At 49.6% G+C, this 27,594-nt stretch overlaps 1 protein-coding gene and 1 non-coding gene across 2 annotated transcripts in view; one reads left to right on the forward strand and one right to left on the reverse strand.

The window, feature by feature from the left end:
• Positions 1-5,542: 5,542 nt before the first annotated feature.
• Positions 5,543-27,594, reverse strand: part of GRID1 (glutamate ionotropic receptor delta type subunit 1) — a 701,878-nt gene continuing 679,826 nt past the window's right edge. Inside the window, exons 14-16 of the mRNA XM_045878237.3 lie at positions 23,736-23,902; positions 17,392-17,632; positions 5,543-6,272 (exon numbers count right to left, since the gene is read on the reverse strand). Coding sequence (XP_045734193.1) covers positions 5,844-6,272; positions 17,392-17,632; positions 23,736-23,902 — 837 coding nt within the window. The 3' untranslated portion in view covers positions 5,543-5,843. The remainder of the gene's footprint in view (positions 6,273-17,391; positions 17,633-23,735; positions 23,903-27,594) is intronic.
• Positions 7,488-7,594, forward strand: LOC123847172 (U6 spliceosomal RNA). Its single transcript, XR_006791427.1, has one exon. It is a non-coding gene; the product is annotated as a U6 spliceosomal RNA (small nuclear RNA).

Raw genomic sequence — 27,594 nt, forward strand, 5'->3', positions numbered from 1 at the left:
ACAAGAGTCCGACGCTTAACCGACTGAGCCACCCAGGCCCCACTTGACAAGCAATTTTAGAAGGTTCTCAGACACCTCTCAGATCTACCCAGGGACTTCAGGGGAGGCATTCCTGCTCTGAGGGAGAATCCTGAAGTTCTCTAGAGCACTCGTCAGGCCCAGAGCTTCCCTTGGCCTGATACACAGTTCACCGTCTGCAGGAGGAGAGGCTTTGGGGAGACAAGGGGAGGAGAGACCCCGGGAGAAGGAGCCCATCTTGCCATCTTGAGCGAACCTCGCAGACCTTGATGCCCATCCTGGCTGAGGGCACTGTCAGGGGGGCAGGTACCTGGCCCAGGTGCTGTGGTTGAGAACGACCTTGTCAGCCCAGGCTAGCCACAGCCCCTGCAGGGGTGCAAAAGCAGATACTCACCCGCATGCCCTGAGGCCGCCAGAGAGGAGGCAGCAGATGCAGAGGCTGAGGGAAGTGGTGGTGCCCGCCACGCACCGTGGGGCAGAGAAGGCCAGTACGTGTCGGGCGGCTGGGGCCGTCGGCGCTCCCTGCCCAGGGAGAACCAGCTGCTCTGACAGGAACGTGCGCTAGCGAGGCAGACAGACGAGGAAGTGTGAATCCCAGCACTGTCACTTACCAGCTTTGGGACCGTGCCTTTGTGAGTCTCATTTTCCCTTCCTATAAATTTTGGATCGTACCGTCTACCTTGCAGGGCTGGTCTGACGATGAGAGAGCATTTGTATGCAAAGGGTATAATACAATTCTCGCACCACTATCCCTGATCAATAAACAGCTGCTGATGTGAATATGATAATGGGTGTTCTTATTTAGGAAGCCATTATGATGCCCTGGAGAATACTCGAGACTTCTTCGCATATTTGGGGATTTGGGTGGAAAATCAGGAGGATTTCAGAGCAAGTGTTTGGTGGCAGAGGATGGTTCATGGTGCACACACCTGGCCAGAGAGAGGCCACCTCGTGGGAGACACGTGTCCCTCCACAGCAGCTGATGGCACCACATCACGTGGCTGATTATTGCCCTGAGATTACGCACTGGGCAGGGCAGCCCTGAAGCAGCCTCTTTCCTCCCCTAGATTCCTTTTCTCACATCTGGCGAGCAGGACTTTCTCTGCTTGCCTTGCCCAAGTGCATGGCTGCGTGCTTTCCAGAATTTTGCATGCATGCGACTGAACTGAGTGTGCATGGATGGACCCCCGTGTCTGTGTGCAAGCAGTGTGCAGGCGTACATGTGCTTAGCTATATTTCTTTCGTGAGTTGAGAAGTCTCGGTGTTGGTGAATAGTTTGTTTTCCTCTGAGTTTGGAGACTTGGTTTCCCTGGCAACTGTATGCTTGAATTGCCAGCGACTGAACCCTCCTTGAGACACCTTTGCTCGCTCACCCTGGTGCCCCCTCTCCCAGATCCTGGCCATTGGTCATTGCAGATTTCCACAGCAGGAGTTTTTCTAGCTGTGGAGAGAACCTCTCCTCTCCCTGGGGCTCAGCACTCAAGGTCAAGTTCGGAGGTGAAAGAATGAAAGCTGGAGGGAGGGTCTGACTGATATCACTGACAATTGTCCCTTCCTCCTTTGAAGGAGGTTACTGTTAGCTTACCCGATTTAGTTGCAATTTGTGCACTTTTCTTATAACTAACCTCTCCGGCTACATACCACGGACAGGGGGAAAAAGACAATAATTAGTTATTAACATAGAAAATTGTTACCTATTCAGAGTTTCCTGGTATGAAGGGTGAGCATAATAAGAATCAAACACGATTTCATTTAGTAAAAGCAACTAATGGGGTGGAATAAAATAATGTTTTAGATATAAGGAATGTTACATCAGGAACAGAAATTCTCTTTTATTGTGTCTGTAGCAAGGAAAGGTCAGTTAAGAATTCTTGGAGCTTTTATCCACCTTGTATTGCCAAAGCCAGAAGCACAAAACAAGGCTTTTGCTGGTCACAGATGCTAATTCATGAGCACATAACTACAGGAGTGAAAGGTGAGTTCCTCAAGAAAGGGAACTGAAAATGCAGTCAGGCAGAGGCCCGTGAGTAAATAACCCCTTTGTCTCAGAAACATAGGTCACATGTTATCCACCAGACCTTGTCCATCTCTATGATTATTAAAGGAGAACACATAAGCCAAAGGAACCAACTACCCCTTCCATGCCATCATGGTCTTCAGGCCCAGTGATCTTGTCTTCCTTTGTGTCTTTGTTCTTCTTTCAGTGCTTGAGAAGACCAAATTCAGTATGGAATTAGTTCTACTTTGGCAGGATTTAAATTTAGGAACTGGGCAGTTCCTTAAGAAAATGTAGGCTTTGGGAGTTCTGTCCAGACAGGTCTGTCTATTCAGATAATCTGGGAGCATCTGCTGGGGCTCTGCCTCCCCGCCCCCCAGCCTTTGGAGTTTGTACTCAGCATTGGAGATGCCACTCATTGGTGTGGGACCACAAGAACAAGGGCCCAGACACTCTCCTCTCAGTTCCTGGAAGTTGAGATCTTGATAATGAAAACCAAACTCCTCAGGTCGACTCTCTTTGGCCCAAGGCTGACAGTAGAGCCGTTTCTCCCTGGAAGGCCTAGAAGTCAAAGGGGATCCTTGTGATGCACAAGGTGGAGCTGGGGAGCATATGAATCTGGGGGTCCAGGGCCCAGACTGGTGATTCCAGGCAGATGGATATTCATTGGAGAATGGTACCCACAGAGCCTCTGAGGGTCTGATACTGAAAAGCCAAGCGGTGGCTCCCCAAAGAATGATAGCCCCTTAGCCCTAAGGCCTAAGGATAGAGAAACAACTCATCTGCAGTCAAAGTGAGTGTAGGGATGAGAGAAGAAACAAAGCCAACTGACACTTAAGAGGTTGTTCACTCCACGAGGCCATGGGAACACTTCTCCATGCAGTATGGCCAAATTTTCTCCTATGAATTTTCTAGTAACTCACATTATACAGGAAATTGTTAGGGTAACCAAAAATTAGAATTGTTTCTCAATTTCTGTCCCTCACATTGACCCCTGGTTGATATGGGGGATTCTGGACATACACTAGGTAAGGAGGTTGTGCTTCCATCCCCAGGCACGTCTCACACCCACTTGGTCAGAGAAGTTTCCCTCACAACCGCCCATGCCAATGGGATAGAACCCAGCTCATGACCACAGCATGCCCGGGAATAAGCAGATAGCATTTCCTCACCCCAGAGAAGAAGAGGGTAGGGAGCAAAGTCAAGTTTTATTATTAAACAACTTTAATCCAAATGCTGATTATTATTTGCAGTGTCTGAAGGCACAAAATATACCTAAAATGTATGGAATAGTCTAAACAGTTATAAATCCAAAGAGCAAAGCATGAAAAAAAGATACATTCTGAGCTGACACAGAAATCCGAGTTGGGAATTTTTTTTTTTTCTGGAGAACTTACTTGAATATCAATCATTTCCCCTCATGCCAAGGGTAGGAAATTTAAAAAATAACATAAACATGGTGAAGAATAACACCATGAGGTGTTAAGGGATTTTTTTTTTTAAATATAAGCAGAATACCTTTTCCTCAAAGATGTGCGTGCTCTCTTTCTCACAAGCACACACACACGCACACACACACGCGCGCGCACGCACACACACACACACACCTGCTGTCTCTCTCCTCTCCACACCCATTCTAAGCAAAGCTGTCCAAGAAGACATTCATGGTGTACCCCAGAAGACAGATCATCTCAGCACAAAACAGGCTTGGGAGTGAGATAAGGCAGTGAGACCAGAATTTGATTAAAAAAATAGATATATATGAAAAACTGACCATCCAGGGCAGGGCCCCCAAAGTGCTGATGGAAAGAAAATGAAGCCCGCCCGCCCTCGGGGAAACCGCGGCCCACCCAGGCTTCGCTGTGCGCATGCGCCCGGCTCCTGGCTCTCCACGCGGATTGGAGAAATGTCAATGGGTCGCCTCGGTAGCACTAATCATCAGGCCATTCTCAGCTTCCAGAGATAAATAACATAATTATAAACACTCTTCTCCCCGGGGTGCTTTTAGCTATGTGATGCAGCCGTTCCTTTCTGCTCAATCATGTCAGTCAGGACTTCAGGAGAGAAATCAATCCAGGGCTAGTTATCACCCTCCTAAATACACCTCTGGACTAACTCTACAAGGCTAAAGGAGATTCAGTCAATAGTCTTTGTATTTCTGCCTGACCACAGACGGACTCTCAGCTCCTTGATTACTGCCCAGCCCAGGAAGATGGGTGTGTGGCCCGGAGCCCAGCCCTCTGGGTGCCTGATGTGGGCTGTGTTCACTATCCTGGCAGGTTAGGACAACAGAATCACCTTTGTCTTTAGGAGAAGAGCTGAAGGGATACAGCTCAGATTACTCGAACTGCTCTGCTCCTAGTGGTTCCTTGTCTGGTTCTATAGTTTTAATTGCCCCCAGGAAAGACAAGGGAGGGAGGCGTGGCTGTCTGGTTATCCTAGCCTTAAGGAACAGAGCTTCCCAGCAGGTTGGCCAGTTCAGGGATAGTCCTGGGAAGCTCAGAGACCATATGATGCTCCTAGCCAGAGGGGCCCCTGCTATGGGCTGGCTCTCTGCATGAGGGCTTCTGGTCTGGAGAAGGGGGCAAAGCAGGAAGTGAGGACTGGGTTCTGGCCCCTTGGCAGACGGCCTGCAGGGTTTTAGACCTGGAGACACCCTTTCACTTTTGGGGCTGCTTCCCTGGGGGATGAGTTACTTGTCTTCACATCACACCAAATTATGCTGCTCCTTCTCTAGGAGCCAAGGCTCCTTCCTCTCTGAATGAACATGGTCCCTTTGATCTATTCCCAGCACTCGCCATCACCTAGAGCACTGGTCTGCTCACCTGGGGTACGTCCTTCCACTTCTCCAACAGAATCCTTTGACCTGAAACTACAGGTCAAAAACCCAAAGGGATATTCTCCCTCTCCCTGGGCTCACGTCTCACCACCTCGCCTGGCCCACACACCACACCTAGCATTTCTCTACTCCCACGGACAAGGACAAGCCCAACTCTGCCAAGCCTCCAGAGCCAATGATGGGGCCTATCTGCCTTTTCCCATATTCTATCACTTGTTGATTCTTCTAACTGGGGAAAGAAAGTAAAAAACAAGGCCAATAGTATGACCCTAGAGCATGTCAGCATCGAAGCTCCCAGAGACGGTCACTTCACTGGGGGTGCTTCTCTTGGGCCCACAGCACACAGTGTTATGCGGTGGGTGACCAAGAGGACTGCCCCATGTCCCGGGAGCCTCCTAAGTCCCAGGCTGACAGGAACAGCTGATCACCCTATAGCACAGTGGCCTGGGGTCTCGCCAATGCTGGCTCACTGTTGGTCTACCCAAAAGGATTAAAGAGGAACAAAGGGCCAGGAGCAGAGGAACGTGGCAGGAAACCATGGGACATGGCAACAAGCAGCATTTGGGGCTCCTCTAAAGGGAATAGCTGCTCATCTTCCCCTCTCCCCCAGCAGGAAGGGGGTCCTTATCTGATCACCCCTCCTGCCTTCAGAAAGGCCCAGGAACAGGGGGCTTCTTTGGCACTTCAGAATGATCACAAGTAATTTGCCTTTTTATTCATATAGAACAAAATTTACAAAGTCATTCATACAGTTTTTGTGTTGTTTTTTTTTTTTTACTGACTTCGAAAATTGGGAATATTCAAAATACACTTTTACCCCACTCCATTCTGTCATTATTTACACGTATGTACAAGAAAAATGAAAGAGTCTCTGTGTGGTGTGTGTATGTGTGTGTGCACATGTGTGTGGTCTGTGTGGTTGTTTTCTTGTATTAAAAAGCTCTGCTGGTCGGGTGGGTGGATGGACGGGCGGCAGGGCAGGCGGCGCGGTCAGATGGAGGTGCCGTGGGAGGTGTCCAAGGCCTCTGGAAGGACGCCTCCCGGCACAGGCTGGAAGGACATGGGGATGGGGGTCTTGACCGGGCTCTGGCGGAACAGCCCCCCGTTGGGCGACCTGTGTTTGCACTGCATGGAGGGCATGGTGGCGGAGCTGCTCAGGGGCAGAGGCAGGTTGCTGCCCGGCCCCGATGACAGTGTCCGGCTGGTGCCGTGGCCGCTTTGCTCGGGCAGAAAAGTGCTGACCGAGAGCTGTGTGTTCTGGTACTCTCGCGTGGGCTCTAAGGCCTGGCTCGGAGCCAGGCCCCCCATCTCCAGGGCCGAAAGCTCAATGGACGCTGGGGAAATCTGCTTGTGGGCAATGTCTTCATCCATTAGGCTGTTTATGCGCCGGTGAACCTGCTCCAAATTCACTTCTTTGTCCTGGAGGGAAAGCACAGGAGGGTCAGGCCGAGCCCTAAGATGAACCATGGCTGGCTTTCCACAAGCTCTGGCAGGCCTGGAGACCCCAGGCCTGTTCAGCCTGCTGGACACTGGGTGAGCATCCCCCCAATCCTCCCACCCCACCCCCTCACCTGGATGGCTGGCCCTCTGTTATCTGGGGAACCAGTAGCCTAGGACGCTGCCCCTAGGTAGCATAGACCCAGCAAGCAGGCCTTGGCGACACGTGCGTCCCCTCCTCACTCTGCTTAGAACTCCTGTCACACCCAGAGGCAACCTTTGCGAGAAGATGCCTTCAGGAACTGGCAGAGACAAAAGGAAAATAAAGGAGTTCCCATGGGAATAAAAGGAACTGGTCCTCGAGCCCCTGGTGGGCCCCCACGTATTTGCCATAGAGTTCACAGTGCTCAGAAAGCCTTGTGTGATCATCCATATCGTCCACAAGAGGAGGCTTGGGTTCAGGAAGGTCAGTGGCCTCCCTGGAATCACAGCCCTTGTGATGGGCAGGGGCAGCCTGGGAAGCCTGATGTAGGAAGTGAAGTCCTGGCTGACCCTGAAAGTCCCATTCTCCCTGTGCAAAATGTCCAGAGATGCCAGCAAGGCTCATGGGGCTGGTTTCTGGATGAGGAAGATGGTGGGGATGGTGAGGAAAGGGATTTCTCAGGGCTCAGGTGACTTTCCTGATATCAAGAGGGTTGAGACCACCAAGATGGGTGACCCTCACACTTGACTCTTTCTCCATATGGTGAATGGTTGCAAGGAAATGGTTTTGTTTGTATGCTTGAGAAAGAGAAGAAAATAGAATAAAAATCATTCCTTTCAAATAACTTGATGTTTTGTCTACAATATCAAAATAAATCAAGGAGGCCAAACTGCTTAGAAGCTCCTAGAAGACAGAGGATGTAATCGATATGCTCAGTTCCCCCCAAGGAGGTGGGGCGGGGACCAGGTGTCCACGGAGGAGCCATGCCAGCTCCTCGATGAGGTGCTCAAAGTTTCACTCCCATTTTCAGGCAGCATGAGTGCCAATGTGCCAGGCAAGTTCATGCCTACTACCATGCTTCCCTGAGGTCAAACTCCTAGAGAAATGCCATGTCAAAGCTCCGCTCTGAGACAGAACACCACGCACGGGCTGTCTAATGGTGACATCCATACAGTAGGAACCTGTCTTGTCGGGTGGTTAGAAATACCACACAAGTGCTCGCTTCGGCAGCACATATACTAAAATTGGAACGATACAGAGAAGATTAGCATGGCCCCTGTGCAAGGATGACACGCAAATTCGTGAAGCGTTCCATATTTTTGCAATATATGTTAAGAAAAAAAAAAGAAGAGGAAGAAGAAGAAGGTAGCAGGAGGGGAAGAATGAAGGGGGGGAAATCAGAGGGGTAGACGAACCATGAGAGACGATGGACTCTGAAAAACAAACTGAGGGTTCTAGAGGGGAGGGGGGATGGGAGGATGGGTTAGCCTGGTGATGGGTATTGAGGAGGGCACATTCTGCATGGAGCACTGGGTGTTATGCACAAACAATGAATCATGGAACACTACATCTAAAACTAATGATGCAATGTATGGGGATAATATAAGAATAAAAAAAATTAAAAAAAAAAGGAATGAACTATGGACACTTGCAGCAAGTGGGTATATGAGGCTAAGCGGAAAAAGCCAGACTGAAAAGCCCACCTATCATATGATTCCATTTATTTGACATTCTGGAAAAGAAAAAACCATAGGGACAAAGAACAAATCAGTGCTCATCAGGGCCTAAGGGAAGGAAGGGGGTTGGGACTCCAAAGTGGCAGCATGAAGAAGCTTGTTTGTCTGGTACAACCCTATCTTGATTATGTTGGCGATTACATAACCCTAAGCATTTGTCAAGGCTCTTAGTACTGTATACTCCCCCCCCCCAAAAAAAGTGAATTGTACTGAATGTAAATTTAAAAATAAAAATACATATAATGAAAAAAAAAAAAAAAAGAAATACCACACAATGTAGAAGCCCTGAATGCACTTTCAAAAGAAAAAAGAAGGAACCATACAAATCTAAGGGCATTCCAGTGGATGCTCTGAGCTCCTAGGAGGCTGGTGGGAGAGGATTTTTCCCAGGAAGAGGCCACCCTGAGTAGCTGGCATGAACACCCCTCTCTCATGAGTGGTTAACCCCCATGAAGTCTCAACCCAGCCCTCCTCGAGCAAGGAAGTTGCCTCTGCAGTTTACTCCTTGTTCCCAGAGCCCCCTGGCGTGGAGAAGGCAGGGCCACTGCTCTGTCCACACCTTTGCCGAGTTCATGACTGTAGACAGAGGTTGACTTCTGCGGGTCACCTGCCATCTTTCCCAGAACCTTTCCCAGAAAAAGAAAACTAACAACCCCCACAGGACAGTAAAGAACTCATCCTGGGCCAAGAGCAAAGCTGAGAATAAGAAAGCCAACTGATTTGAGGATGGAGGATACTATGGGGCGTGGCTCTGTGCCCCAGATGGGAACATTGGAAATCACTGGCAGAGCCCCACGGGCAGAGCCGACATTCCAGAGATCTGAAGCCCCCCCACAGCAGAGCTCAGCTCGCTGATGCTGGAAAACCAGCTCCAAGTTGAGGACGCCTCTGGGTGGCAAGTGTTGTGGGTGGCAAGTGTCGTGGGTGACACTGGAGAAAGTGGCTGGAGAGTACCAGGCCTTTACTTAGCCTGACTAAATGTGACTTTCACAGACTCTTTTAAGTCGGTAAAAAATACAAGATGCCAAATTCAAGTTCTCTTAATTACCTTACAGCATATTGATCCAGCTCTGTGCAACCTTGCCTTTTTCTCTGTGTTTTATCTGCTTTGTTTTTATTTTTGCATATGAAACTATTTTTAATAGTTTTTTTTTAATTGCTATATTAGTCTCTGGCTGTTTTTTTTTTTTTTAAAGATTTTATTTATTTATTTGAGAGAGAGAATGAGATAGAGAGAGAGAGCATGAGACGGGGGAGGGTCAGAGGGAGAAGCAGGCTCCCTGCCGAGCAGGGAGCCCGATGCGGGACTCGATCCTGGGACTCCAGGATCGGGACCTGAGCCGAAGGCAGTCGCTTAACCAACTGAGCCACCCAGGTGCCCTAGTCTCTGGCTGTTTTGAGGCCACAATGCATCAATTATCTCTTCCTAAGAAGACCATGGTTTGTGTGCTTTGGGGAATTACTTCTTTCTCACTGGATAACAGGTTGCAGGTGTCCTGCCCACCTGTAGCTAAGATGCAAGTAAGGACAATAGGACTGAATCTGAATCCTGAACAAAGAGATAAAAAGAGACAGAAAAGAATTGATTGTCCTTCCAATACAGCAGTAGAACTTCAACAAACTTTCTGCTCCATGACTGTCCTCCTATCTCTTGCCCCCCAGCAAGAGATTGGACAAGCCTGACTCCTGCCCACCACCCATCCTGCTTCTCCAGACTTCTTGTGGTTGCTATGTGGCCCAGATAAACTGCTGATACGGCTTTTTCATCTGCATTGGCCAAAGTCAGTGCCACGGCTATGTTGATAAATATCTGTATCTATCGGTTATTTTCATTTCAAAATATGGGAAGGACACAAGACAAGTATCAGAGATCCTGGAAGCTGGAGAAGTTGAGAGAGAATTTCAGACACTTTGGGGGTTTAATAATATAACCCTCCCTTCTCTTTGCAGATAGCAAAGCTCGTAGAAGGTTGGATGAGCCAGGTGTCCCTGTTGGCAGAGCCTTCAGTTTCCATCGAAGGAAAACTGATGGCCACTGGACTTGGGATAATGAGAAGAACTGGTTATTACACAATCTCACCTTTTCCCCCTTTAGATGTTCTTTCCAGGGCTTTAAGGATCCTTTTGGAGATCGAAAGAAGTCAAGTTTAGGAGTGGACTAATTCAGAGTGGAAGGCAAGCATCTTGGTCCCAGCCCTGTTCACTCTGCTGGTTAGAAGAAAGGACATGACCCCTTTTCTCAGAAAAGTATTCAGGAGATGCTCCCCATTTTGCTGGGGTCTAGAGAAAGAGAAAGGGGAACTTCCTGCCCAAGCAGGCCATAGGGAGGCAGAGAGTTGAGTGGGGACCAAGTGAAAAGAGCCCTCTCTTCCTAATGCCACAGACACAAAACAGAAGGAGAGCTTTGGGGGAAGACCAACCACCCCAAATCCTCTGAAGAAAAATGTGAGCAAAAGAGGTCTCTGAGATGAAATCGTTCACCAGAGAGGTACGAGGGAGAAAAGGTTCGGAAAGTAGGATTCTCAAAGTGGTTGGCTATAGGCACCGATCTGGCATAATCATCACAGCTGTGAGGACTTGGTCTGGTAATACCCAAGCATCTAGAATAAAAGCCAGCCCAGGGTGTAGGTGTGGGGACAGCCCAATTACCCCAGAATCAGTATTTTTGGAGGAAAGAGCTTGAATAGTCTCCTAAATCCAAATAATTTTTCTCGTGCCTCAAGTTAAGGACAAATGAAGCAGCTCCAAGGACTATAAAGCTGTGCGGTGGGTATCGGCTTCCAGTTGAGGTCGGTCATGAGCCCGTAACCGCTCCACGTCGGGACCCAGAGCAAATGTCCGCACCAACTGAACAGACCTTCCAGGGAGACCTTCCCACCCCAAACGGCAGTCAAGTAATTCACGCTCTCCGCACCAGCGGGACCTCATTCTATTCAAATTTTATGACCACTGGTAGCTCCAACACAAACTCTGGAGGAACAAGGTGCCACTGCGAGCTGCCCATATTTGACGGTTTAACCAGAAAACAAAATGAGGACGACTAAAGAAAATGCCTCGCCCCCCTGAAAACCCATGCAGTCTGGCTCTGAGTCTGCCACGACGTCCCTCAGCTGCCTGCTTCCACAGACGTCTAGGGGTCAGAGCCGAAGTGCAGAGAACTGGAGAAAACCACGTTGTGCGGTAAAGACTGGAAGCATAATCGTGGGTCACCTGGGGCCACAGATTTAGCACACACGAAGTCATTTCCCGTGGCCCCTGGCCAAGGAACGAGGAGGCGGAAATAATCCGCCTGCTCAAGGAAAGAGGCAGGAGTGATTTGAATAATTATCTGTATTTTAGACAAAATGGGACATTCTATTATGTTATGCAAATTCAAATAATGGACTTTTTTATGTGAACTACATCAGTTTACATCCTCATTATCTCAAGTTTTTGGTGTTCAACCGCATGGAAACTTGCTGCTGTCTTCATTAATTTACTGTAGGTAACTGACCTAGTCAAACATCCCTGAATATGACATAAAATTCAGACTGCATTTATCCATGAATCTGGCTGAATTCTGTGTTTCTCCCCTCATATTAAACATGATGACAGATGCACCAACAGAGGTGACTGGGGACCTTCTCCCAGGCATTGTCTTGCAGAGAGATAAAGTTCTGTAATTAAGCCGCTGTTCACCAATGTGGAAATAATTCAGTGTACTGGAAAACGGTAATTAACTAAACTATCATCTATGTAACAGCCGGTTACACATGGGACTCGTTAGAACAGACTTTGTTTAGTGTCCAACGGCTTTTACTTTAAGTTGGGATGGAACAAAAATAGGATGAGGGACTTCACACCTGACTGGGATGGTTGTAGAAGTGTTCTCCCATTACCACTGAGACCAACTGGGTTGTAAATGAGACCCAACGGCTGGGAGAAATACCATCAGTATGATGTTCTTTAGAACTGCTTCACAGACTTGCCCAGCCCCAAAGGGCTGGGCTGGAGGTCTGAGACTAGCGGTTGGGTCAGAGCAAAGTTCAACAGTTAATGAAGTGGTCTCAGGAGATGCTGGGCAGTTTTCAGAGCATCATGAGAAAGAGTTCCGGTAGGCTCAGTCATACATTTCGTAAGGGAAGGCGAAAAGAGGAGAGAGCTAATGAACACCTTCTAGCATAGGTGGTAGTAGCAGGTATCCAAGGGGTGTGGAGAGATCTGCTCAAGGTCACACACAACTGCACGGTAAGTAGAGCGTCAGGATCAGAGTCCACATCTGCCCTGCTCCAAAACCTGGGCTCTTTTCCACTATGCCAGGCTGTATGTTCCCAATTTCCCCTTGGAAGGATGGTGTAGACCAGTGGTTTTCATCCTTGGCAGGATATCAGAAGCGTGTGTGGAGCTCTTAGAAATTAGAGTTGTCCAGAGCTACCCAATACTACCCTTTGGGGAATGGAACCCAAGCATCTGTATTTCTAAAAAGTTCCAGGATTAATCACCTCTGATGTGCAGCCAGAATTGAAAGCCATTGATCCAGCTGCAATGATTACACAACAATTTAACATTAATAACGTTTTCTTTATAGGAGCCCAGACTGGTTCATTCATTCAGTAAATACTTTAGAGCTCCTACTACCAGATGAGCTAATGTTCTTGGTAAAGCATCCATCTTGGTCCCTGGAATACAGAAGGTACTCAATACTTCAGTTAGATCCATCACCGGCCCCGCTGTCCAGACACTGGGCTAATTGATGGGAATGCAGAGGTGGAGAAGCGCCAGCAGACTCCAAGCAGGGACAGGCAGGTAAACCATTCTCAGCAATTTGGAATCACAGCCTGCTTGAATGCGTATACACAGGGAGGGCAGGCAGCCCATGGAGGTGAGCAGGGGAGGTTTTATAGAGGGGAGTGGTGTCTGAACCGGTTGTGAGGTCCACACTGGGGTCTGATAAGCATTCACTGCCTTCCTCCTGGAAGGCCCTGGAGTAAAGGCTGCAACGTGCAGTCACTATCTTCACCCTCATGCTAAGAGGTCTGATATCGGCAATGTAGCCATTGGGCCAGGCTCGGTTTTCAGCAGAAGAGAGAAACTGGGGTTCAGAGGATGTCAACGCCTAGCTAGGAACCAGGATCCTGGCTCCAGAAAAAGCCCAGCTTACACCTTTCATCCCCCAAATCCTCCGGAAAGTGGTAGGTAGGAACCCCTGCACCTGCACACACCGCATGGAAGGCCCAGGGGCAGACACATCATTCGTATTCCAGTTCTGTCCCGGCCACTTCTGTATCCTTTTTCCAGGGCGAAGGATGCCTTCCTCCACTGTTCTTGAAGAGAATCAGGACAGGTAAGAAGACAATGTGTACTTTTCCTGGCACAGACAAGGTGCCATAAGATGTGACTTGTCTTCCCCACGACCGTGACTGCCCAGCACAAGGTCCTTGGGAGGGAGTAGCGCCTGGGCTGCCATTCACTCAGCACGTCCCGTGGGCAGGTGCTGTTTATGGCCCTTTCCATACCTTCCTTCATTGAACCTCAGGGCAACACTGTGAGGTTGGCATAAAGGAAGAGGGGTAAGTACAGGAGAGAAAGATCTCTCCATGGAGTTGAAGAAGCATCAGAGGAGTGGAGGCAGAGAAGGGCATGGAGCCAAAGGGAGTGTCCCTCGGAACAAATCTTCCACAGAAAGCAGCTGGCCCACTGGCTGCTAGTCTGCATGGCTGCCCGGCCACCCCGACCTCCGTCGGCTCCTGTCTGCTGTGGAGGCAGGGCCTGGGGGAGGGCAGGCAAGGCAGGCAGCACAAGCATTCCGAGCCCCCAGCCCCCAGCCCAGCGACAGATGATTCATCCCTCACTCTCCATGTCACCTCCCATTTGTGCAGCTCTCATCTTTATTTCATTAATATTTTATTCTCTGAGCAATGCCTTCCCCCATAAATCAAGGGGGTGGCTCTTCACTGCAAGCACAGAGCCTGCTGCGCTCACCTGCACTGGGTAACTACATAATAGTCGGATTCCTTAGAAAAAATATGAGCCCAAATCCACATGAATATTAAGGGGTTGAATGCACATTACTATTCTTCCTCAAGTAGGTGTCTAAAGTCTGAAGACATCTCACCACAAGCCATCAAACACTACTAGACCGACACCCAAAGACAGCTTTCTGGCTCTTAAGAAATATGGCCAAGGCCCCAAAATGAAGCATTCTAAGATTAACCAGACACTCGCACCTAATTGCAAATGTTGCTCCATAAAACACAGGCAACCAGTACCACAAAGTGGTTCTGGATTAAATACCATTATTATTTGTGGAAGGCTTCTATTATCCTGTTGTGTCAACCCCTTCCTGGTTCCTATTCCCTATGTGATGAAGTTCCCAACCACTTGGCCTGGTACCAAAGTCCCTCAGAGGAAGCCCCTGCTCCCTGGTCCAGCCTCCTCCACTCACATCCCCTTGCTGATGCTGACACTCCAGCCCCCAGAGCTCCAGGCGGGGGAGGAGGGGGTGAGGACTATTTACCTCCATGCTGTTCACCCTGCCAAAACTTCCGATCTCACCTCCAGCTCTAAGATCTGTACCAACTCTTCAACACTGACTTCTAACACTCCAAGCCCCAAGAACTCTTCACTAACAATTACCCCTGCCCCCTGTGCCCCCCTCACACCCAGGCTGGGCTGGGTGCCCTTTGGTACATCCATGGTACCCTCTGCTCACTTGAGAATGGTCCTGATCAATAAGGACTGCTTTGGTCAACCTCTCTGCCACATCTGCCCCTGAGGAGGCAAGATCCCTGAGGACACGGGCTATGGCCCTACAGGCATATTTATGAAAGGAAGAAGAAGAGGGAGGGAGAAATTTCATTTGAAAATCAGAAACTGGGGTGCCTGGGTGGCTCAGTGATTAAGTGTCTGCCTTTGGCTCAGGTCATGATCCCAGAGTCCTGGGATCGAGCCCCTCATTGGGCTCCCTGCTCAGCGGGAAGCCTGCTTCTTCCTCTCCTACTCCCCCTGCTTCTGTTCCCTCTCTCATCGTCTCTCTCTCTGTGTCAAATAAATAAATAAAGTCTTAAAAAAATCAGAAACCCATAAAAATAGGAAAAAGAGGGGATATCTCCTTCTACCATGCAACCCTTCTTAGCAACACCAGAAGGAGCTGGAGGAAAGGCGGCTACTATGCCTCTTCATTGGTCCTCATTCCTACCTGGAAGGAAGTTGGTGGCAGGGGCAGAAATTTCCACATTTTCTAGGTAGGACCAATGTATTTCATCCTCTCCTCTTGTGCCTGAGATCCTGGGCTTATGCAGAAACCAGAAGAGAAGGTGGGATGCTTTACTGGCAAGAAGAGAGCTGTTCCTCGTAGCTAGGTCATTCCTTGGTCTCCTGGTCTTTTCTCTACGTTTCTCTCTTTTACCTCTGCCTTCTATGTCTCTCCAACAATCTATCCCAATGCCTGTCCTTTTGTCTCTTTCTGTCTCTCTGTCTCTGTCTCTGTCTTTCTCTCACACACACACATATATACACACACACACACACTCTGATAATTTATTCTGGGCTGCCCAGGTTAGGCTTGTCACTAAACACTAAACGGGATGTGAAGGGACATGATGACTGGAAGCAGATGAGGACGCCCAATGCAGAGAAGAATGGCCTCTCTGCAACTGGCTCACAAGGGACATTCTGGAAGGCTGAGCCTGGGCACCCTCTCTGCCCATGCCATCCCAGGTCAGCGCCTCCATGATGGTGAGATGCTCACCCACCCAGAGAGCCTCTCCTGCTCCCCTGACCCAAGGGCATTTGCACAGAGGAAATCAGGCTATGGCTGATGGGGTGTGGAGAAAAACCAAACCCAAACCCAAATCCAACAACATGGAGAGTGGACGCAATGGGATCTGGTCCTCTCTGGTCCCACTGGGAGTAGCTCCAGGGCCACCCTACCCTGGGTGTACTCTGATGTTTCTGTACATATGGCCTTGGGCAGTGAGAAGCAGGCTGGTAACGGGACATATATGTGGCCTTTCCTTAAAGCTACTCATCAGAATAATTCACAGGTCCTCCCCATGACTTTTTCACACACACACACACACACACACAAATTTCCAGTACCAAAAGAAGTTCAAGCAGAACCATTAACCATTCCTTTCAGTGGCTTTCCCTTAAGTCTCACCCCTCCTTCTCTCCTGTGGCCCAGGGGTGAAAAGGAGAAGGAGGAGGCTGTGGGAGACCCAGATTTGGCACTTCCTTGCAAGGAGGTACACAGAAGGCCAAAGAGGAAGATGGATGTCCCCAGAACATTTCCAACACACCGAGTCAAACGGCAAGGTCCTTCTAGCAAAAGCTCAGCGCGATGGCAGAGAGCCCGCTGAATGGAGAGTCTGTCCCCACCCCCACCCGGCCAAGGGCTCCATGACAGACTGATTTATGGGCTGTGGCCAAGCAGTCTCTCTAGGCTGCAGAGACGGTGGCCATGGCGACGCTGCCTCTTCGGATTTGGGGCTGGTTACCTTGCTGCCTCTTTGGACTTTACACCTATTTGTTACTGACATGATCTGCTGATGATCGTTCAGAAGCAGCTGAGGTCTATGTAGCACACAGTGGCAGCCCTACCATGTGGGCTTATGGCTGGGCTTATGCCTCCGTGCCTGTGTGCAGGGCTCTGCTGGCAGAATATCAAACGGCCAAGTGGCCCTCCTTGCCACCCTCCTTGGGGAATTGACTCCAGGCTGCCTCAGTGAAGTCTTCATATAAAACAAACAAAATGAGCTTGAAGAAGAGCAAACCCAATGGAAGGAAGTGTCATGGGCAGAATCAGCTCATGGTCAGCACACGTAAGGCAGAAAGTGTGCCAGGACCCGGAGTCCGGACAAAGCCTCAGTGCTCCCTGTGCTGGGTGTGCATAGGCTGGGCCCTATGAAGACGAGGGAGGAAAGGGAGGAAGGGAGGCTGGGAGAGGCAGGGGCCGGTCCCTACTTGCATGCTGGAAGAGCAGAGCCCTGTGGCCCTTGCTGTGAAAGCCAAGAGAACCAGGAAGGAAGGAGGTCTCCTCTCTTACCCTACAGTTGTTCTCTCCAGGTCAGGGAGGCACATGGGCGGGGCAGGGTAGGGAAGGGCTCTCTGGCGCTGCTCATGCTGTACCCGCTCTATAGATAAATACAGGACTTTAGTGGCCACGGCTGGTGCCTTGGCCCTCCATTCAAGCACCAAAACATCCCCTCCATTTGTTCTCTTGCTTTAAAATCGAACTGAAACAACACCACCATCCTACCCACCCCCCCCAACCCCCCCGCATAAAACATGGCTGTGTGCACACAAGTGACTCCGGTAAATAGTAAGTGGACGAAACCCCTGCCCATGGGATTCTCCTGCCTCCAGGCTGCAGAAAAGGGGAAGCAGGACGTGGGGCACAGACCTCTTTGGGGGTCTCCTGGTGGCACCGGTTGCTGTTCCACCACAGCTCCAGGGCGGCCACCAGGCAGGCGAGGAGGAGGCCAATGGCCAGGATGCAGAAGACCCCAGCGAAGCTGTGCAGCTTGAGGGATTTGCCGTTGGCCTGGGCACTGGCAGGGCTGGTGAGGTCACAGCGGCCCCTGTGTGGCCACCACTTCTGCTTGAGCACATCGAGGTCCCCGGTGTCCTGCAGCTCCAGGATCCTGCAAGATACCACCCATGTGAGCCCCTGGCTTCCTCGGCATGGTCCTGGGGACCCTGGCCCCTTCCCCAGCATGCTGGCCCTCCCCCAGCCAACGATGAGCCATGGCAGCTCTTCTTCTGCCCCAGCTGGCCCCTTCCCCAACCCATTCTCCACTCTGCAGGCAGAGTGCGCTTCCCACGGCACACATCGGGTTTTGTCTCTCTCCTCTTTAAAAGCCTCAGTGCTCCCTCCCACCCTGTCTGGTTGCCCATGGATAAAGTTCAATAGCAAAGCACATAAGGACCCTTCACATGGGATCAGGGGCAAAATACAGAACTGGATGAGGCAACACTCAGACCACGGACTTACAAAAATGCTTTCTTTCAAACTTCAGTAACCACAATGTAAGTCTCTCCGACTAGGATTCACCAAATCATTCATTCATTCATTTGCCTTGAGGAGTATCTGCCTTGTGCTATGTACGATGTTCACACTGCTGTGGGTGAGGTCCGGAGACACATACATGGACTTTGAAACAATAATATAGAGACAGAGGCTGTGATCAATACTATGATATGAAGATAGAGGTGCTAAGAAGTGGTGCACGGGGAGGGTGGTCCAGACTGGGGCATCCAGGGAGGACCTCATCAAGGAGGGGATGGTGAGCACACACCTGAAGGAAGGTTAGTCATCAAATAGCTCACACTTGTCTAGCACATTCTAGGTGCCAGGATATAGCCTAAGCACTTGAAAGGTAGTGTTTAATTCTCATGTCAACCCTTTGAGATGGTTCCTTCCATTTTTCCATTTTTACAGAGAAGGAAATGGAGGCACAGGGAGGTAAGGCATCTTGCCAAAGTCACTTTGTGGTTGGCAGGGATGGCATTCAATGAGGAGAGACTACAGCCATGCTTGAAAGTCTGGTCTCAGCTACTGGTGCTGTAAGTCTGCGGGGTGGGGGGAGGAGGAGGAGGATGGTGGGAGATGAAGACAGTAAAGCAGGAAGAGCTGAGAATGTGGGCTCAGAGAGGGTGTGAGAGGAATCTGGATTCCATCCTCTTCGCCAAGGTGGGGCAACCCGCACTGCTCCCATATTCCCCATGTAGGTGTCTGGATGGTGGTTTTCCTTTGTTGTGGTATTTGAAGGACTCCCTCTGTCATCCAGGGGTCTAGACAGTGAGCTAGTAGTAACTGGTAATCCCCAGGCTCCTCATACCCAAGTTTTTCCTTTCGGGGAAGATGGTACTCTTCCAGCCGGGTTCACGGTGATATAGCCAGGTGATTACACCTGCGGTGACAGCTCTGAGTCCTCCAGGTGTGCACACTTCAAGAGAGTCGTTCGTTAGAGCCAGGAGAAGCTCACTTCCAACTGGCCAGTTGAGCAGTCTCTGCCCTGGACCTGCATTGCAGGCCAGCTGGGACTACAGGCTGAGGCTGAGCGCTGTGACCATGCATGAGCTGAGAGTGGTGGAGAGGGGAGGTGACAGTCCAGAGGGGGTCCTCTGACCTGTCAGCATCACAGGCCCAGCATCGCATGGCCTCCCCAGATCTCAGCTGAGTGTCACGGGACAAGGGACTTGCCCCTGTTAACCTTGGCTGTCTCATCGTCGCAAGACAGACCCACGACCCTACCAGGTGAGTAAATCCTTCAGGACAGGGGTTGTGTGTTACTCTCCATGGTTTCTCCCGAGCAAGCACAGTGGCGGCCCAGCTTGGGCCATCAGTGAATGTTTGTTGCGTCAATATACGAATGAATGTATTAACTGAATCGTGAAAACTAATCTAAACTAAAATGGTCATGGTGAGATAATGAGATAATGTCTGTTAAGTGCCAAGGACACAAGTCGGCACAAAAGACTTAAAATGCCGCAGGGCACATAGGGGCTTGGTCACTGAGACAAATTCGTGATTGACGTGTGCATTTGTGCAGCTTGGGCTTGGGCTCGGTATGCCACTGAGGGCCACAGACCTCTCACATGGCACATCCTGTGATTAACTGGGCAGCTGCAGTGTCCCACTATTTCTGTGTGGCTCTGGACATGTTAGGGAATCTGTCCACCGGCTCATACTGAAAGGCCATTTTCTAAGTCTCTGTTGGCAGGTCCGAGGAAGCTGGGCCTCCTGACAGTTAGAGGAACCCCAGGGCTGGGTATGCAGGATCTCAGGGCTGTGGGAAGCCTTGTGGGTGGACTCCTGGCTCGCCAAGGAGAGACTGCAGAGCTTTGTGTGTATTGGCGCAGATGCTGTTCTGAGGGACATCAGTCCGAACCCAGACCTGCCATTACCTAGCCATGTCAGGAAACCTCTCCACTTCAGCGTTCTTATTACTAAAATCGGAGATTATGGTAACTCCTACCACAGAGTTATTGTGACAAAATGAAAAGAGGGGACACATGGCCACCCCTGAGCTCAAGATCTGGCAAGTAATCAGAGCTCCCTAAAAGCTGGTTCCAGTGGCATGGCCTGACGCCCATGTTGACCAACAGCCCTATCCTGTCCTGTATTGACCTGCGCTGCCTTTCATGGAGACCATAGTAGGAACTGGTCATTTTCCACTGTTTCAATCCTCCTAACAGCCTGTAAAGTAGTTCTTATAATGTCAGTTTTATGTCTTGAAGACCTGAGGCTGAACATCTAGATGACTGGCCCACGGTAGCAATCAGAAAGTAGCAAGGCTGCTCTTCAGAGCTGGGTCATGCTGACCCATGCTCTTTCCAGAACATCAGGCTGGTAAGTGCAGTTAGCCTGCTCTCGGAGAGTTATGTTCTGGTCTAGGGGCCCACGAGACTCTGGCCAGAGCATGGCTGTAGGGTCTGATTCCTCTAGTCCTCTGCTCATTGACTGCAGCATTAGGCAGGCTGCTAAGTTCTGCTGATGCTTGCCTTCTTCCTGCTCCTTTTAACTGTATGCGTTTTTATGCCTGATATTATCCCAGGAAGAATGGAAGGCAATTTATAGGAAAACATAGAATAAAATAAAAACAAACAAATCAAAAGGAAAATTTAAATATGTAAGCAACATAGGAAAGATAAAACAAGTCACGGGCACCAAATGAGTCTTAGAACGAGGCTAAACTAATGCACACCAGAATAATCTATACTCCTGCTTATGAATAAGCTGGAGTAGATAATAGCCACTTCCTGAAGCCAGTCGTTCTATTTTCCCAGACAGATATAATTGCAGGTGCTTTCCTTTGGTCAATAGTTGTGGAGCTTACTACACAGTAGGTGCTCCATAAATGGCTATTAAATTGTTAAACATTTATTGAATGCCTGCTCTGCAGGCCATGGTCCACAAACAGGCTACAGCACTCAACCCCTATCATACACACTTATAAGGTGTAGCCTATAGATCCTGTCCTCTGCCAAAGCAAGGGAACGTATCTGTATTCAAGGAAATAGCTTAATTCCCAGGACTAAGGGAAAGAAAGTCACAGCAGTTCCAGGTAAGACTGGGATCTATTTACATAAGACCTTTTTTTCTGTAAATGGCATGGAGCATTACTTCCTGGATCTGCCCCCTTCTTGCTCTCAGGCATGCCCCAGCTAGGGCCAGCTCACGGTTCTGTATGCACCATACAACGGAGCCTCTGAAAGAACCACTGGCCACAGTAAGTTGGCAACCCAAGGTCTGAGTGTTCCCTCCAAGTAGAGACCCATCTGCCCAGGTGGGGGAGGGGGCATACTTCCAGCTCAAGAGGGGCTGCAACATAGAGCCAGCTGATGATAATTCTGGAGACCGGCACAGCCCACTGGGGAAATTTACTTAGAGTCATAGAGCACAGCCTTCTCATGAAAGCTAGGAGTAATAACCAGAATAACCAGGAAATTGGACTAGGCACTTCTGTTTATGGTCACTCCTCAGGTTGGGGGAGCAGCCAACAGAGTCTCTATTGTGAGAAATTTTGAGTAGAACCTCAGGGTCAGCAAATTGATAGATAATGAACAGGCCTGTTCCAGGGCAAGCCTGAATTTTGGGACCCCATACCCCCACACTGGTCCTGGTCCACTGCCCTCTAGGGCCACACAAAGGACATGGGATTACTTCTGCACCCAGCAAGCCCTACAACATTGAAAGTGAGCAACCACCCTCTTCCCGCTCATCTCCTGCTCTGGGTTGAATATCCTTAGGTTTCCCCCGATCTGGTTTGAGCCTGCTATTGCCCTGACCCTCTGAACAATCCAGCTGGGAAGCAAGCTCCTTCCTCTCTCCAGTGTGCCAACAATCGCGTCAGCGGACTTTGGGAGATCTCTGGACAGTCCAAGTACATGGGGACCCTAAGCTTCCCTCACTGGGGACCCTGTGCTTCCAGGACTGCTGTTTTGGGGTACATTAGTGCTGCTGCTGCATTGGCCCCACCAGCTCCCCTACCATCTGTTCCAGAAAGGTGCTCACAGGTTGATGGTGTGTGGAATGCCCTGAGCTTCTCATCTCAGAAAACCAACTGGGGGTACACCTCAAGAACACCAATATATTACACATCCTGGAGAGAAGTCATTCCTTCCTCATGCTTTTAATTGGAACAGTTGATAAAACTCTACCCCTGCTTCTCCCTGGTCGTCTCTCTGCTCCAGGGAGCAAAGGGAGGCACAGAATGTATACTTGATTAAATTCTAGAAAAGAAAACCAAAAGCCTCATTTAACTTAATTAGTTCTACCCCTTTTCTGAGTTTTGCAAACAAGCCACTGAAAATTTGTATCTTTTCATGAGAAAACTTGAACGAAGTTTCTCTAACCACTCTCGACCCCCCAAATGGATTATCCTTACTGATGGGATGCCTGTGTTTACCAGGCAACTGGTATTGCCCCTAAGCCTGGGTACCATGCCAGCTTTTTCACTTGGACACTTCTGCCATTTTGGATTTTGGTGGACCAAGGCAGAGCCTGTCCTTAGGGATTCCTCTCTGGGCTCCTCAGTCCTGCCCTCTTCACTCACCAGGATGTCACCTCACAGACATGTGTGAGTGGTGGGCCTAAGGCACAGACGTCCTTGGGAAGGGGAGCCCCAGGTAGCAGGCTGGCTACTGGGAAAAGGCCACTGAGCTAACCCATGCTCCTCACTTCTACCTTATCTGGTAAGGCCGAGACACCTAGTCAAAGACTAAGGTAAGTTTCTCTGGCAGAAACAGTGGGGTGGTGATGACAGACTATTTTTCATAAGGAAGTTGGCCAGGTATTCAGACTGCGCACTTGGAAACTGGATAATGCCCCAGTATCCTGAGAAGAATGGGCTCAACCAGGGATGGACTCCCACCAGCAAATTACATGGGAAACTAAAAAGGCCAATACACACTAGACACATTTCTAGTGGAGGGTATCCATGTACCTTTGCTTAGGCTAGAATACCCACCCCTATACAGCCCTCCTCCCCACTTCCCCAGACCCTACACCTACCATTTGCTAGTATTAATTAACAGGAAGCTGATCTGGGGAGGATGAGGAGGAGGCAGGTCATGAGCCACTGTCTACTCTGCAGTGGAAGGCAGGTCTCTTGCCTGCGCCAGCAGATAGCATCGGCCTCCTCAGCCCATGTGCCCATGACGACAGGGTCAGCTTCTCTGACCACACTTCTTCTCAAGACTCCACATTGACTCTTCCCACATTGACTTTTCCCACAAAAGCCAATGTCAGAAGTTCTATTACTTATAATAATAAGTACTTATCGGGTCCTTGTTAGATCCAATTAATTATTCACTTAATTTTCAATAACTGGGCCTATCTGGCTAACTCCTACTCATCCTTTAGGCCTCAGGTGTCACTTCCTCTGGAAAGTGCCCCCTGGCCTGCCGGGGCAAGGGGGTGGGGGGCTGGTCAGCTGCTTTCCTCTGCCCTCCTCCACCTCTAGAAAATCCTCTCCATTGTATCAACTGCCCCATGCCAGCTCCCCTGCCCACGTCACAGCTCCTACCGAGACTGTGCACCTTCATGGGAAGGGACCACATACTTGCTCTTCTTTACCCCAGGCTGGCGCGGGACTAGATGGGGTGGGGGGAGCTGTGCATGCTGGCACACAGTCAGGGCTGAGGAGACGTGACGAAGAAACAAGTTTGTGTGGGCTCTCGTCACCTAAAAGAAGGCTATCCTCCAAGCCAACCTCCCCCCACCCGGCTGGTGGTGCTTACCTCTGGGAGAAAAGGTCCCTGTAGGGGCTGCCATGTTGTAGGGCGATGCCGTAGCCCTTGCTGCTCACGCTATTGCCAATGACAGTCACAGAGCAGTCGTCGTCCGTTAGGGCTGCGTACTCCACCACCGCCACATCCCACAGAAAGGCGTAGTTCCCCTTCTTTGCCTGAAAGACCAAAAGCACCATGAAGTCAGGCACGTCTGCATCAGTTTTCGGCTGTGAGTCTGCAATGGTGGGATGTGCAGGACCCTCCTCCATGGCCCCCTGCCTGCCAGCCAGCACCGCAAGCTCTCCTCTTATTTTCTGGTGACAAATTCCCCCCGCCGGCTGATGCCACCCACTGTGCTTAGACGTAAAAGGCCACGATGCCACCTCCAGTAGGCTCCAGGGCAGCTCCTGTCACACAGAGAGGTGGGGAAGGAGAGCGGCAGGTGGGCTCTCCAGCTAGCCTCCTGCTCACAGTGGCAGGGACCTAGTTCTCAGATTACCAGGCTCACCCTGGAAAGTGCAGAAAGGCTGACCCGCAGAATTGAGGTTTTCTGGTCAGAGATTTGGGGAGGAGAGCATAATAGTCCCCATTTAGTATTTCTACTTAGAACCCAACTGAACCCTGCTTAGGATGAACGTGGAAGGTGGCCCTAGGTTTAGTGACCCCGAGTGGCCATGACTTAATAATAATGAAGTCACAAACTTGCTATGCACAGGGAAGAACCCATCAAGGACAGGGTCCTGATTATTACAGTGCCAGGCTGCGTTTCTGCCACTTGCCTTTCACTGTCCACACAAGAGTGTCCCCATGCATACAAACATGTACACATACACACATGCATACACACATTTTTATATGCACACATATATGCATGCATGTGCAGACACAAAGGCACACAAGCATACATGTGTGCGGGAGTGCACGAGCACACACATACACACCCTTACACACAGGAGCAGGTTTCTATATCAATGCAATGGCTGCAGATTATCCCATCAGGAATCTGCCCGTGGTCACACTGAAGTCCCACTCCATCACACCCATCCACAGCAGACCTTCTATTTTATCCTGAGCCTTAATTCTGACTTAGCCTGGAGTTTGGGCACTCAGAAGAAAGGTGAGCTGCTTTGCTTCTTGGAAGGAGATGCAAACTAGACATTGTCACTTGACCGGCTTAAAATAGAGCATAATGTTCTTAATGTAGCCAAGTGCCTGGTTTTAATTGTATAGTGAGCACACAGATGCCTCTTTGCCACTCTTCCCCCCTCCCACAGCTCACACTAGGTGCTGGAAGGCCTGGGTCTGGGCTTGGTGGCAGGGCTAACGCATGGTGGACATGAGGCCACGATGGCAAGGTAGAAACTTTGCCATGTCTTCATGGGCATTGTTCTGATCTCTCGCATCTTCTCTTCTGATCTCTCTCTCTGATCTCTCCTCAGTCTTCATGTTCACTGCAACTTTTCACAGAGTGCCATAGTTGCTTAGATGAAGGTAGTCAACATTTTACTTCTTTCAGGACCCAAAGCGCCCATGGGCCCAAACGGCTCATTTTCTCTTCAAAAGTTTTCCATCAAAAGGATTTGTGGGTAGAGTGTGGCATCCCCCTGGCAGGAAGAGGCTGCTCCTAGCCAGTCACATGGTTTTGCCCAAGGAGCTTGTAAGAATTGACCCATGCACCCATGCCACCCGTGGACTCTCACCTCAGGGAGCAATCCAAATATGACATCAAAGCCTCATTCCTTGGCCAAGCCTGTTTCAGAAGTCCCTAAAGGACTTTGACCCTGGTTGCAAAATTACACTCGTCTCTCTCCCTCCGCATGGGAATATAACAGTCTTTGAAATTTTTTCCTGCTGGCAAACAAGTTTTCTCATGAAAAGATATAAATTTTCAAACTCTTTGTAGCCGAGTTCCTCAGCAAAATGTTGACTTCCGACCTAATATTTTGCTTTGGTCTGACTTTGGAGCATTTCACATCCATGCTTGCAATTCAACATGACAATCAGACATTGTTATTTGTACGATTTCAAAAGGGCATGTCATGTTGAAGGAAGAATTAAGATCAGGTTCGTTTCTACCTTTCAAGTGATGTTCCAAGAAGGAAAAGGAAATAAGCTGGACTCAACTGAGTGGAAACCGACTCTGACAAGAGCCTGGCATGGCCATTCTATGGGGGCACTTTGCTTCCTTCAAGCCACAAGCATGGGTGGCTCCATTTTGGGCTCAGTGACAGGTGAGTGCAGTTGCATGAAGGAAGCATTTAGCGTCTCATTGGCCTAAGCTGAGAAGATGCTGACGATGTCTCAGCTGCAAACCCCTGCTAACCAGGAAGGCAGTCAAGAAAAGAGGGGAAAGTGGTTCTCTTTCTTGAGCTGCTGAGTGACCCGAGACATTCAATCTCCCCATTTGTAAACAGGGACTAAATGTACCATTATATTTCCTATGTCTGCTTCAAGAAGCATGTGGCTGGTCCCGAATCTACCAGACAGTGCCCGAACAGGGAGACCTGGAGAGGCCAATGTGCCCCATCTTGCATGTGGGCCAATACGGAAGCTCCAGCTGCAGTGGCATCTCCATCTTTATGAAATAACCTCCCTTCCCCACACCCCTGCCTCACTTCCTCAGCATCCCAGAGCTTCCTACATCCTCCTCTTAGCCCCATATTGGGTAAAATGCAGCACCATAACCTTCCCTAGGCTTCCCAGGGAAACTTTCTGGACCTTGCAGATGTCTCCCCATCTTCCTGGTGGGTCACAGACCCTATAGGACACAGAAGCCTTCTTCGGTCTGGCTGTGTTCTCAGGAACATTTCAGATGCCAGCTAGAAGGAGCCCAAACACCCCATCCATCATGGTTATGTCCCCTGATATAGACCCTCTTGTCCCCATGTAGAATGAGCTCCACACAGCCCCTCCAAAATTCTAAGATATGCTTCTCCCTCTTGTGGTCAGAAACAGTTTTCCATGGGCCCCTATCCACCTTCTTATTCTGTGCTGCCTACCCACAAAGCTTGGTGTGTGTGCGTGCGTGTGCATGTGTGTGTGTGTGTACACATATATACAGAAATATATGTATATACAGAAATATATGTAAATGCAGAAGCATATATATACAAAAGCAAAGTAGTGGAAAACTGTAAGATGGATATAGTATTATTACTGTTCTGTAGACATGTGAAATGTAATATGCCAAAAGATGGATAGAATTATTACATAATGGCGTGGTATTAGTGATTCTTAGGACAAGTTGCTTAAAGATTCTTCTTTAATCCTGTGACACAGTCTCTGTTATCACACACCACATAGTCTGATCTCTGTTCCCCTGTGTGTCCTTCCCATCAACAGAACACAGAGGCCTGGCAGAGCTCTCCAATTTCCCAGACATTACCCAAATACAACCCTTATTTCCCTGGACTGCATCTAAACATTTTGCTTTGTTTCATTTTCTCCTTTCCCTAAAAGGAAAAGGAAAGGCACTAGATTCAGACATAAAATAATAAGATATGAAGACTCAGGGACAGGAGGAAAAGAACAGCTTCCATATTAGAGAAAGTCAAAGGCCTCTGGATCTCCATTCCCAGGATGTCAGGATAGCAGCAGGTAGACTGGCCACCCCTGACCTATCTCCCTGCAAGCCTCTTGGCAAACAGGATCCAAGTCCTTCCCTGAAGTCCACTCTGTGCCATTGCACACATGCTGGAACACTACGGAATGGAAAAGGATGGAAACATGAGGTGCCTGGCCCCAGCGCTTAGAGCACCCTCCCCAACATTTGGGGGAATGGGATCAGCATCTATGGCTGGAGAAAGGTTGGGGCACCACAAACAAAGCCAAGAGTGAGCTGGGATATTGGACGACTCACTCTCCATTG

Source organism: Mirounga angustirostris, unplaced genomic scaffold (genome assembly GCF_029215605.1).
Source record: "Mirounga angustirostris isolate CCGP_5_RB_7025 unplaced genomic scaffold, mMirAng1.0.hap1 SCAF_6, whole genome shotgun sequence".
Taxonomy (NCBI): domain Eukaryota; kingdom Metazoa; phylum Chordata; class Mammalia; order Carnivora; family Phocidae; genus Mirounga; species Mirounga angustirostris.